The sequence below is a fragment of the Fragaria vesca genome, linkage group LG5, assembly GCF_000184155.1.
Source record: "Fragaria vesca subsp. vesca linkage group LG5, FraVesHawaii_1.0, whole genome shotgun sequence".
Classification (NCBI taxonomy): Eukaryota; Viridiplantae; Streptophyta; class Magnoliopsida; order Rosales; family Rosaceae; genus Fragaria; species Fragaria vesca.
In genome coordinates, this window is record NC_020495.1 from 22,037,512 (window position 1) to 22,050,345 (window position 12,834).

The window sequence follows — 12,834 nt, forward strand, 5'->3', positions numbered from 1 at the left end:
GGGGGAGGAGAGAGAGAGAGAGAGAGTAACCATGACAAAACAATCATGAAAATGCAAGCGAAGGAGAGAAGCAGCCATCCGAGGATCTTTAAAAACTGCAACTTCAACATTGTGACTCACAATCTCTTCCAACAAAGGGCACTTTTGTTTGTAATAGTCAAGAACAAGAGGTCCATCATCATCACTGAAAGATTCAGTTCCATGAAAAACCATTGCAACCAAAATTAAGAATATCCTCCCCTTCTGCTCCATCATAGAAATTGAAGTGGTGTATGAAAAAACACAAATAACTGATCGGCTTATATATCAGGGATAGGAATGTTTTCTATAAGTAGCTAGTTATCTTGCTGTGTATGCCATAGTGATGTTTTGTTATTTGTTCTCCCTTAAAAGTGTTTCTTTTCAGTTTTCAAACCAACATAGCATAAAGACATTCCTTTCTTCTTCTTCTTTCGATAGATTGATCAAAGTTGATACACCAACTCCTACCTAACTTCCTCTTTGAAGTTATCTGCAACATTACTCTTTAACTAATGGTAACTTTCAGCCACCAGAAAGTAGCTTGAGTACTCTTGTCCAATTTTCTCCAAGATAAAATGGCAACCTACTTCATCTAATTTCCATACAGACATAAGACATTGCATTCTCGCTCAGGACTGTCTGCTGGCATTATAATGGCTTTATGTAAAATGGTTTAGAATTTAGTAATGATAATCATAATATCATACTTGTAATTATGGAGTGCAGATGAGCACCAAGCTTAAAGCTTCCATGCATGTAGAATAATCATCACGAATTCTTCTGAACCGGAGACCTTGACCTGGAAAATTTGGAAATAGTCCATGATTAATTAGGGTTTTCTCAACTTCATATTAACTGAGTACTCCACTACTCCCCCTATTATTGAGGTGTCTTCTTTGTTTGTTTCAAGAGGACAATCAAGAAATCTAGTGTTTGTGGAAAAAAATTATCATTGCAAGAGGCTCAACGTATTAAAAGACTCGGGAATAGATTCGTTAATTTAATCTTTCCTATTGTAATATGGGATCAGCTTCTCTCGTTGGGATTAAGACAGTTTCCTATTAGGTTTTGAAAATAATTACTCCTAGTCTTATTGCAATTCCTCTAGGATATTGGAAAGAAAAACAACCCTTATATATAGATGCCCCCTGGTAATGTTATTCTCATTAAGTTATCCCAAACAAATTCGGTTCAGCAAGTTATTCTCAGACAAGTTAGCTAAGCATCAGCAAGATGAGTTCTTCAAATGATTCACAAGTGTATGGAGCAACCGTTGCCAACAACTCGACGTCTTCAACAACTCCGAAAGATAAAGGATCCAAACTAACTCCGCCCGAGCAAGTTAAGTGCCCGCAAGCCCCGATTCGACCACCTCCAACAAGACCAAGTGGGCATAATAATTCTTTTAGCCCTCTCAATTTGAACACGAAGTGGTTATAAGTTTTTGATCTAGATAGAAATCGTTCAAGTACTTATGGCTACAAGGGTCTAGGAAAAGTAGTTTTGAGTTTTGATGTAACTTTTATTTTGTTCAACTATTGAGTTTAGATCTAAAAATCGTTTCATAACCGGCTTCTGGTGTAATGGGGATTTTTTTTCCTTAGGAAATAAAGGTAAATGGACACTTCTGTATACTAAAAAAACAAAAAAAGGTTTGGTTGGTACATTGAGTCTACCCACTTCCCAATAACACCCTCTGAGTCTATTTAGATGGTTTCTGTCAATTAATCAGTGACAACCAAGCAGAGGCCTACCTCCTTTCATATCAGCATCCAACACCACTCCATATTAAAGTACGCATTTTCTCGAAACAATTATATTTTACTTCGTCCACAAATCCAACAGAAGATTTCACATTTAAAGTGGAAGATACTCTGGAACTTTAAAGTTCTGTTAATCACATCAATGTGCTATTCAACTGTTATGTATATGAGCCCTTTTTAGACTCCCCAGAGAGTCACAGCCTAACAGGCACAACCCAAGAATTCTAACTATACATATACATACGACAAAGCCAAGGGAGTCAAAGTTACAACAGTTCAAGTTAGAGGTAAAAGAAGATGCTCTTTTTTTTTTCCTTTCTCTTTATTCCATCTATACAGTACTACCTGACTCGTATAATATCTAAAGTTTGTTGTTATCCTAGCTAGCTGTTGCCGACCACATTGCTATGGCAGTAAATAGTGTTTGGGAGCAGCATCTTGAATGATTGATTCCCCGTTTGTCAAAAAAGATACCAACCAACGTTTCAACATTGTCGAAGAGTCTGCAATTCCCTGCTCGAAAAATAATTCCACGTTACGTAGCAGATATGCATGCAGCATGATCATAATGTTTGTTTGAAACACGAAGTAAGCAACAGCGAATAATCACAAAATAAACAGTAGCTAGGCACAAACAGCAGCATTTCCCTACTTAATATGTATCACCAGCAGGATGCTATCCAGATTGTTTTAATGATCTAGTCTCACAATGGAACTGAATATCCTCAAGTTTTTTGCCAATGCATATCACATTAGGTAATTCTTAATTGTTTCTTTCTGATCAGCTTTACAGAAGTACAAAAAAACATAAGGAAAATAAAACAAAAGAATCTCAGGATTGTTACCTTGTCTCTGCTACTTAATATTCAAAATCCTCATCTTCATCCAAAAAAATGTCAGGATGTATTGCTGCACTAGTGTAATTGAGAGCTCTTTGTAGCTTCTGATGATCTAGGACTTCAACTTCAACCACAAAGTCTGAACTAACCGGTCGATGATCTGAAAGCCTCAGTTCTGCCCGCTTATAAGATAGTTGTGTGATGCCTGTTCCTAGCCACAGTATACGATCACACCTGTTACAATAACCAACTAGTCATCAATTGCCTGACTCATGATTATAACTTAATCCTAATCTTGAGAGGAAAAAGTACTTGTATTCGTGAAGCTGCAAAAACCATTCCACACGGGGGACTAAACAACTTTCCTCTCACCAAGAAGGAAGGAGAAAAAACATGTTATGAAGAAATCTAGGCATCTAACCTAGATGGAGGGTTCTAGACCCTTTCACTTATGCAAAGTTATATTTTTGCAATATGGGAGAACACCACATTATCACAAAATTTAAGGATACTGACAATTTAACATGATATAGTTGACTCAAATACACTACTTATAACTCATTAGGTCCACAAAATTAAGTTTTACTCACCATGCTGGTGATCTCTTCTTCTCTCCTTCTTTTGGATTCTCGCCAACATATCTATCGGAGTTCATTTCATATTTGTAGGTAGGTGGAAAATGTATCCGCCCCTCTTTCCAACCCTCAAATACATGCCCTCTCCGGAGTTCTTTGCTTAGCTGCACAATGGGTTATCACAATAAACTCCACTTTAATTTACAAGACTTTGTTTCTTTTGGCATATATATTTACAAGACTACAAGGTAGGGAACTAATTTCTTATTAGATTCAGATGACTATCATGCCCAAAGATTCACACAGTTCCTTCAAGGTCCAAACTGTCAAATATACATTCCTTTTTCCTGATAGGTGAATTAAATTTCCTAATTGCATGTAGATCACAACTCTTCGAAGCAAGGTTAGATCCAAATTAAAGCTTTCTGTTGATTCAATATATAGTTTTATATCAAGACATAGAATTCCTGAACTAGAGATACACTGAAACCGGAGAGGCACATACTGGCACTAAAAGCTAACTAGATTGGAACAAAGAGCATGGTTCTGCAAAGAGAGTGATGATCTCACCTGATCATTGTTGAGAAGTTCATCCCACTGTTTCAGAGCAACAAGCTTCCTTACATCCGTGTCTAACATATTGAGGCGGTAATTCAAATCCCCAAACCAGAAAATTTGACTGTTTACACAAGCACCCCCAAACACATTAAATACCAGTTTCGTGGTGGCATAATAGATATGAAATAAAGTCAGTCGGATGAGGCCAATATAGAAGTTGTTCATATACTAAAAGTTACTAAACAACTAGCTCAGCCATGAGAAACTGAAAAGCACCTCAGAATTTTAGCTTCTGTCAACTCACTAATTTATCATCTAAATACTTCTAATATTATTCTTAATCCAGTATCTACAGCATATAAAGAAGAAGATATTTCTATTTTGAGTATTTTCACCCTCCCTTTTTGCTTTCATGGGTCAAGAACAATTACTTGTATGTGTGAAGGACCATTATTTATTCATCTATCAAGTGTTAGTACTTTCATACCTATTGTGGAACTTTCTATAGTCCAATTTGTTGTGTATATTAAAATTATCCAGATGTAACCAAGTTTTAACAAACACAGATAACCTTATTGTAAGCACCAGAGGATAGGTATTAGTATTTCTAAAGTAGTTCAAGCGTATTTCTGCGTAAAGATACTAGGGTAAAAATAGATGGCAGGAAAAATGTGTGCTGCCATTAGATCTAGAATAAAAAAACAATGACATAAAGGACAACATCAAAAAATTGAAATGAAAATTATATGCGTACTCATGGGATGGAATTGTCTGTGGTTGATCTGTATCGAAAACAGATGAGAAACAGGTACGCCGTATAATTTCATACACATCTGAGTTCCGCCTCTGTTCAGCCCCCTCCTTCTGACCAGAGGTCAGATGAGAGCATACAAAGCACATTCGTGATTGGAAAAGGGACATGCTTACAGAAACTGATCCCTGCTTCAGAAACCATGAATTACAATGACAGCCAACAACATAAAGGCAAGAACATTTAACAATCAATCAATTAAAATGTTATCTCCTTTAGAAATAACTGCAATCTTCAGCTAAAAGTTAAATATGCTGTAAAACAGCAGTTCAAGGGGCACACAATCATTAAGAAATAAAGACAGCCCCCGACTTTAGCAAGGTTGAACTCTAACGCAATTCACTCCCGACACTTGTAGATTGTAAAAGAAAATGACATTTCTACAGAACATCCACATACTTTTTTGCAAAATATATGTCAGCACATTATATAAAAGGCATTACCTTGTTTCCCATATAGCCCATTAGACCAACTCCAACTGGAGATACTTTCAAGTTATTAATGTGTCTCCTCAACTTCTTACGCACCCAGATGGATATATATATCCCCACCATTTGCTTGCTGACAATTCGCACGTATGTAGGATGAAACTTTACACCGTCTATGATCACTTCATTATGAGGTTGTTCGGTTGGTAATTCATTGAAGGTGTCCTCTTCCTCTTCTGAAAACCTGTCGGACATAGCAGCAAGAGAGTCAAGAAAGTCCGGCATCTCTTTCTGCTTTGTCAACACTGATCCCAGACTCCCAAAGCTATGGTGTGATCTTTTCAATCCACTACCTTTTAGTGATAAATTTTGAGGACCGAATATTAGAGGATTATGCAAATTAAAACCAATGCTTGCAGATGTACTCATGACCCGCCGCAATTTGGAATTTGAGAAGACAACTTGTGGGGTAGCATCTAAGGACCGTTCAGGCCAATCTAGTCTACTATCGCAATCAATGCCATAAATTCTCTGCCACTGTAAATTCTTTCCCATACTTAGTGCTTTAGTCAATGCAACTTGTTCTAATTCACAACCATTAGCAGCTCCAACATATTCCTGGCACAGCAACCCTAGTGGAAGATCATCAATCTCATCTGCAAGTACATCAGCAACAGAAGAAGTCCTTTGTACCGGTGAAGGTGGAGCACTGTAGCATTTATGTTTGCTTTCAGGTTCCAATGATTTGTTCAGAGTTCTTCGAATGATTGCCTCCCACTTTGGTATTGGTTTGTTATCCTCTGCTCCAAATACATTCCCAGCATTCAAAGGGACAACCTCTTGAAAACTATACGATACAGCTGATACATTAGTGCCAATCAAAATTACATCAAAACTTTTTTTTGCAGCCATGATATTGGTTATATCTACAATATTAACTATTTTTTTAGGTAGACATATCTAACATTAAGATTCTGCTAGGCTCAAAGTTCATGTAGTTAAGAGTGATGCACTCCACCAGCTTCTAATACTAAAACCATTTAGAAAAGCTTAAACAATATGACAAACATTCAATAAACAATATGTCAACTATACGCTAACTTCTTGAAATCCTTCAATAAACAATATGACAAACATTCTGCATCCAAATGTGTTACAAACAAAGCATATACACTTCTAGAGCACTGAACACAATGAAATTAAAGCTGGATAAGATGATTATAATTCAGGATGATGCTATGCAACTAGCATTTCCCAGGACATGCGTGATGTTTATCCAAAATGTTATTGATTTCTTCGAAGGCTTCTTCAAGGTTATAGAACACGCAGACAAGCATCTTGTGTATATTCTTCTACAGATACTTAAACACACCACTATAGAGTTATTTGTTTCAAAAGATATTTGTGGTCACCATTTCTCATTCAAGTCACTGTTCCATTCAATTTTATATCAGGACAGTTTAAATAAAATGCTATAAGTAACAGAATCCTTAACAACAACAACAACAAAAAAGAAAGGCATTGGTAGATAGTGATTCACAATGAAGATATATATTTCTGGTGTGGCAGGTTGAGGAAGAAGTATGAGTATTCTACTATATTTTGTGGAAATTTTTAACAGCATGATACATAATAGAGGCCAACACAGGTGTGTAACACGCTGCCTCTGGAGGTGTTTGGAGGTTAATGCATGCCGATGCACAAAACACTTAAACCATGCGCCTAGGTTGATTATGTCAAAGAAGATAGGAAGTACTGACCCGAGAATGTAAATGTCTGATGGCTCTTCTGAAGAAATCCAATCATCAATATCAAGGTCTTCATCTGGAACTGTTCCAGCAACATTCCAAGTGCCTATTGTCACCCTACATGAAACCATGCGCCACCAGGAAATTCCATTAAGAACCAAACTGGTACTACTACTAGGCATAGCATTGCAGCAGGTAGAAACACAAATACAAACCTCACATCCTTTGTTTTTATGTACTGAGCACGCGTAGTTTCTGACTTTCCTCTCCTATGTCTTAACTGATAGCCAAACGAAGGCGGATCTGAACCAACAAATATCATTATAGACAAGAAGAACGTAAAATCACTCCAAAATATGATAGAACAAGCTGCTACATGTCTAAATTCTCAAGGGGTTTCCTTTTCAAGGAATCCCATCATTTTCCTTTATGTTTCCCCTTATCCCTCATATTGATAAGAAAAAAAAAGAGCTTAAGGTCCAAGGTTGCAGCAATGACATCAACTTGCCACCAACTAATTGCTTTATCATAAAATAGAAATAACAGATTATAACACAGATTGAACAGATAGAAATGGTTATATGAAGGGGGAAGAACTGAATTGTAAATTGACTTAACACTGGTTGAAATCAGTTGCGAACCCAATTTGATAATAGAGAAAGAAGTCTTGCCTGGAAGTTGAGTTGAGAAACTTGGTTGGCTCCCCTCTGTCCTAAGGCCATGATCCCCACGCATGCGGGTTCTTGCATCTTTAGGAGAGCAAACTGCAAGAAACCATTGCAGAAAACATGATTAAGCAGAGCACAGTAAACACAAGAAACTTTATGTTAATGCAGGAAGCTGAAACCATACCTTCTTCTTCGCTTTCAGTTTCAGTTTCGGTCTCAATCTCATCTGCACTAAAATCATAGACCTTAGGCTTTATATTCAACCATTTCTTCATCATAATGGAAGGCCAAAAGGCCAAGGCCTGCAATCAATGCAAATTAACCACATCAGTAACCAAGAACCATGTCCCTCATCTTGATTCATCAAAAAGCCAGTTAACCCTTAACAGAATACTGCTTATTATAAAAAGCATACCTCAGGGCGCTTTCCTCCTCTGCTCTTCATTCCCCCGAGCTCAAGAACTTACTTTTGATTACTTCTATACAAAAACTCAAAAGCCACAAGCTCTTTAAATATGGATGCACCTCAGAATAGGATCCACTTACCACTGTCGATGGATATTTTAATGATTTAAAAAAAGAGTTTCCAGACCATTACATGGTAGCCCACAAGTATACTACTTGTTCACAGCGAAGATTCATACTCAGCTACAACACAGAAGAAAAAGGACAGAAAGCATGGACATATACTTAGCAAACACCCATAATTTCAACTTGCAAAAGAAGAATACTCAATGGTCCTTCCACTCACATCACAAATTTTTCTTTCTGATTCACAAAGCCACACCATCAAAGTATTTGAAAAAAAAAATTAACACAAGTCCCCAAAACAACGATGTCATTGTCAAAGTTTCATCATAACAAACTCACAGTCAGAAGACCAACTGATAATGCTACAGCTATTGCGGTATTGCCTATTGGTACCACTGCCACGATAAGCCATTTAGGATGAAGCTACAGGACAAAGAGCGCTAATAGTAAAAAATAAATAAAAATTATATGTACCCAATTAACAACAAGGCATTTCTTTTTTTGGATACATTAACAATAAGGCATTTCACTTTCGACTGATGGATTAGTTTAGTACAAGATCAAATAAAGAAATGCGTAATACACCTCAGAACCACTGAAATCCAACTGGGTTTGATCCTCATTTCAGCAAACTATTGTCAGCTTCCACAAGCTCCTCACCTGAAATGGCCAAACTCCAACAATGCTTGACTATTGCCCACCACAAAACTTGACCTAATATTGAAACTTTGGCCGGTGATACATTAAAACCAGCAAACTATTCACACCGTCAATGACAAGATTCAGCGATCCCCACCATTTGAAAGGAGAGGAAGTTGGAGCTAACCGGTTATTCAAAGTCAAACAGGAACTCACTGATTGATTGATCAGAGATTAAAGTAACGGGGAGGTGATGTTAGGGACAGCTGTTAAGCTTTAGATGAGGACGCAGAAGTAGAAGTACTTGGTTCCTTTTTTCTGCAAATGTACCGGAATGGTTTAAGTTGATGTTTCCATGGAAATGGAAAAACGAAAGCGACACGATAACTAAGATTTAAGGGACCACAGTGCACAGCAGCTTACATGGACTCACTCAACGCACTATATGTGAATGCCATGCACACTGTTTCTCCGGCCAACTCGATTCTTCTTCTCTCTTCTTTTTTTTCTATTTGTTTTATTACGTAAAAACTACGTCATAATAATATTTCGTAAAAAGATTTTTGCTTAAGTAAGAAAATGTTACATTCGATAAAGATTCACTCGTAATTTGTCTCTCGATAATTAACTTTTATCATTCAAATTTATACGAAAACTTAAGTCATCTCTCACTCATTTAACTTTGATCGTATAAAATGAACTTTTCAGTTTTGTTGTGGATATCAATTTGTATATAGAATTTGTATCTATTGATGAACGGAGCAAAGGTTGCATTATTTTTGAGTGCCTCCACATGCATAATTTCAATAAATTGGAAAAGATGGTAGCTAGCTAGCATTCTCACTTTGAGTTGTGTCGCTCATTATAAGCAACAATTCATTGACACTAATAATATCATATCGCTGTCTAATAGGTGTTGTCATGTGGTGTATTTATTATACATGCGTATATAACACTGATATATCGATATTTTCATAAGATGAGCAATATTTCTTTTTTTGGAAAGTAAGTGGAATTCAATAGATCAACTGCCAAATTTTAGGTAAGAGCCTAACAGCACCGTAATATAGTATTGGCTGATCAACAACCAAACTCTAATAAGGCATTGAGCTCGCATAATGCAAGCTTACTACAAACCAAAGTAACTTCATATCCTAAAAATACTTACAACACCTAAAAACTTTGAGGACTAAATTACCATTTGAGTTTTGAGGACTCATTTTACAACTTTATGACTAATATTACTACTTTGAGGACTCATTTTACAACTTTAGGACAAAGTTGATGCATGTCATGTCATGTGTTAACACATTATAGAATTTCCCCCCGTCCAAGAGATATGCAAACCCCAACTATTAGTTTGTGAAAATGTTTGGCTCCGCGATTTATAAATCGGCTGCCGGATCGATCACACCAATTTTAAGTTCATCAATTGCGGAATTGCCGCTATATATAATCTCCGATTAGAATAAATTGGTTAGTCTGATCGATATTGACATAAATCGTTGGTTTGAATCATTATCTTAGATGTGTCATCGACTTTACTTCCCCAGTTCCCTTAAATATAGGATTGCCTTCTTTGGATCACTGTTGAGATACTAGATCCCGACCAGGCGACCATGATATCAACACCTATTTCTTAGATCAAAGTTTACCCGTTTAATTACCGAGTTTGGACTACTTTTTTTTTCTGATGTTGTATATACATGCCCACCTTGGTAACTATATATATATTTATAGTTTGGACGATCCCTCAAATTTCAAACTTGTATTTATATGCTTATGTCCCTTGTACCGCCAACTATCACTACCGTGGTCTTGGATCTTCTGTTGGGGTCTGAAAGAGGTAAACAATCGACGAAATTCCAGTAGAAATGAGTGATTAAGTTGACGAATTAAACCGATCGAGGAGACTTTGGATGGAAAAAGTTGAAACTTAGGAATTCAAGCAAACATGTTGAACTTATTAAACTTTAGTCTATGGCATATATGGAGCCACACAGCTAGCCTTTTCACACCTAACATATCAGTATCGAACGGTTGTCGGAACCAACAGACGACAAATCGGTTGGTATTTTTCAGATAAGAACGAAAAACATGAGCAGTTCAAAACTTCAAATTCAACTGTTTAACCCTAATGATGAATAAGATGAGTACAGTTGAAACACGCAGTCTGAATAGGACAATGACACAATGGTACACTATTTAAAGTTTTGATGGGAGCAATGCAATGAGAATCAAAATGGGAGAGGTAGTAGTGGAAGCTGGCATCATCAGTCCTCTGTAAACCCTAAACCCTAGTTGACCAAAAATAAAGACGTCTTCTGATGAGAACCCTAATATCATCCTGTGTGTTTTATTCGATATTATCAGTATTTCTTGATCTCTAGCTACTGTAATTTCATGTTCAATGACACATAATAGCATGGTCAAGTTAAAACATGGCAATTCATATATGTCTATGGTCTTAACTAGGTCAACAATGAGGCAGTTCGATCCTCACTTTGCCCAACTCCATGGCGAGCAAGCAGCTTGGTCGATGAGCTCAGATTAGGCTCTAATTTTCACCCAAAAATTAAAGGAGGGTCCGGTGGGTCGACATAGTTAGCACTTAGCACTACATCTGAATCTAGCTTTTGCTGCATGCAACCAAATTATCTTCTTCTAGCTAGTGATATATGCATGTGCCCGACGCTGATGGAAATAAAGCTGAACAAGAAGAATAATTCGTCCATCGAAAAGTGAAGATTGAGATAAGCGCGCAAAGAAGTTTGACACATACTAATTAAGGTGTAGCTGTAGTTTAAAGACAAAACTAAGTTATATATAGTGAGGTACAGAAGATGATCGCATGATATATATATATTATTTTTTTTGGGGTAATTTATTGCATGATATATAAAGGCACTGCAATACCATATCATTTGGACTTAAGTAATGATTCTTTGGCATCATATCGACACCTGTATGCATGAGGATGCCAATTCCTTGTTTAAGGAAGATGACTCAGAGGAGGTGACTTTTAGTATTATATGTTCTTAGTACGTTCTTTGTTTGAATTAAGAAAGGCATTGCATGCAGTACGATATCTCAATCTTCTCCGAGCTCCCAGATTAGTTCTGATTTATGAAGTATTGAAGTAGTTAAGGTAAGGATAAATAATATTAGAGTTCCACTTAGATCGACGAAATGATGAGGACATATCACACGGATCCACCTTCGCGATTAATTAAACTGATCATGATACCCATTTTTGATCCATGCACCGATATTGTACTTCAACTTCGAACAAGATTCAAGGGTTGTTATATATATATATATATATATATATATATATATATATATATGTAGTTTGACTGTATGAGTCATATTATCTAGCTAGCTAGGGTTACTAAAAATTGGACATGCAGCAGGAGTTCATATTCGATATTATATTCAAGTGTGATACTGTGATTGACCAATAGTCTCGCTCAGTTTCGTGACCAGACGAACTTCGTTCTTGCCTGCACGGTGAGAATTGAGAATGAGAAAGAGAAAGTTCTAATTACTTGCATGGTGATCAGGAACGATTGCATTAGTAGTTGTTCGAGAGTCATTTTTGTCTTAGCTAGCTAAGCTTCAAAATATAAGCCCGCATACTTGTAAGTATGGACTGTATGGATGTAGTTTTGCACTGGTTGTATCAGGAAAATCATGGTTAATCACGTACTTAATGCTTGAACTCATCATACATGGTATAATTCTTCTCATTCATAAATCTCAGACTTAAAGGCCAGCTAGGTGATTGACCGTGATTTAATAGAGAGAAAAGCATCATTTTCCGATCCGGTGAAAACAGTGGCCGGTTTATTTAAATGACTTTATTAATTGGAGTTATGCTTGGCTTAGTGACTTAATACTTGTTGTCCTTGCACTACAAGAGAAAACCCTTTTAGTGACAAACATGTTTTGTCTCCCATTCCAAAAAAATTGTTACCCATACCTATGGGTGACAAACTCGATTCGTCACTAATTTTGTCACTAATACTAGTGACAGATACTTATTGGTGACAAACTATAAATTTTGTCACCCAAAAGGATCATAGACGCAAATTTGTTTCTCTCTAATTGTCTCCATCTTTGTCACTAATACTGTCTAAAGCTCTGAAAAAATCACCATATGGCGGGAAGTCTGGGCTAAATATGCTACTTTTTTTAGTCTAGTTTTTATTTATTTATTTAATGAGTCTTAAATAATTGATATATAATCAATC

At 36.6% G+C, this 12,834-nt stretch overlaps 2 protein-coding genes across 2 annotated transcripts in view; both read right to left on the reverse strand.

Annotated features, from left to right (window-relative positions):
• LOC101313615 (peroxidase 20-like) overlaps positions 1–252 on the reverse strand; it is a 1,291-nt gene extending 1,039 nt beyond the window's left edge. The window contains exon 1 of the mRNA XM_004301656.1: positions 31–252. Coding sequence (XP_004301704.1) covers positions 31–252 — 222 coding nt within the window. The remainder of the gene's footprint in view (positions 1–30) is intronic.
• Positions 253–1,826: 1,574 nt separating this feature from the next.
• LOC101293593 (type I inositol 1,4,5-trisphosphate 5-phosphatase 2-like) lies at positions 1,827–7,856 on the reverse strand. The gene is made up of 11 exons (XM_004300224.1): positions 7,827–7,856; positions 7,596–7,713; positions 7,415–7,507; positions 6,959–7,046; positions 6,756–6,860; positions 5,011–5,842; positions 4,511–4,695; positions 3,769–3,877; positions 3,214–3,362; positions 2,630–2,857; positions 1,827–2,297 (listed from the first exon to the last, which is right to left on the reverse strand). The coding sequence occupies exons 1-10, from the start codon at positions 7,854–7,856 to the stop codon at positions 2,644–2,646; spliced, it is 1,923 nt and encodes a 640-aa protein (XP_004300272.1). The 3' UTR covers positions 1,827–2,297; positions 2,630–2,643.
• Between the last annotated feature and the right edge of the window lie 4,978 nt (positions 7,857–12,834).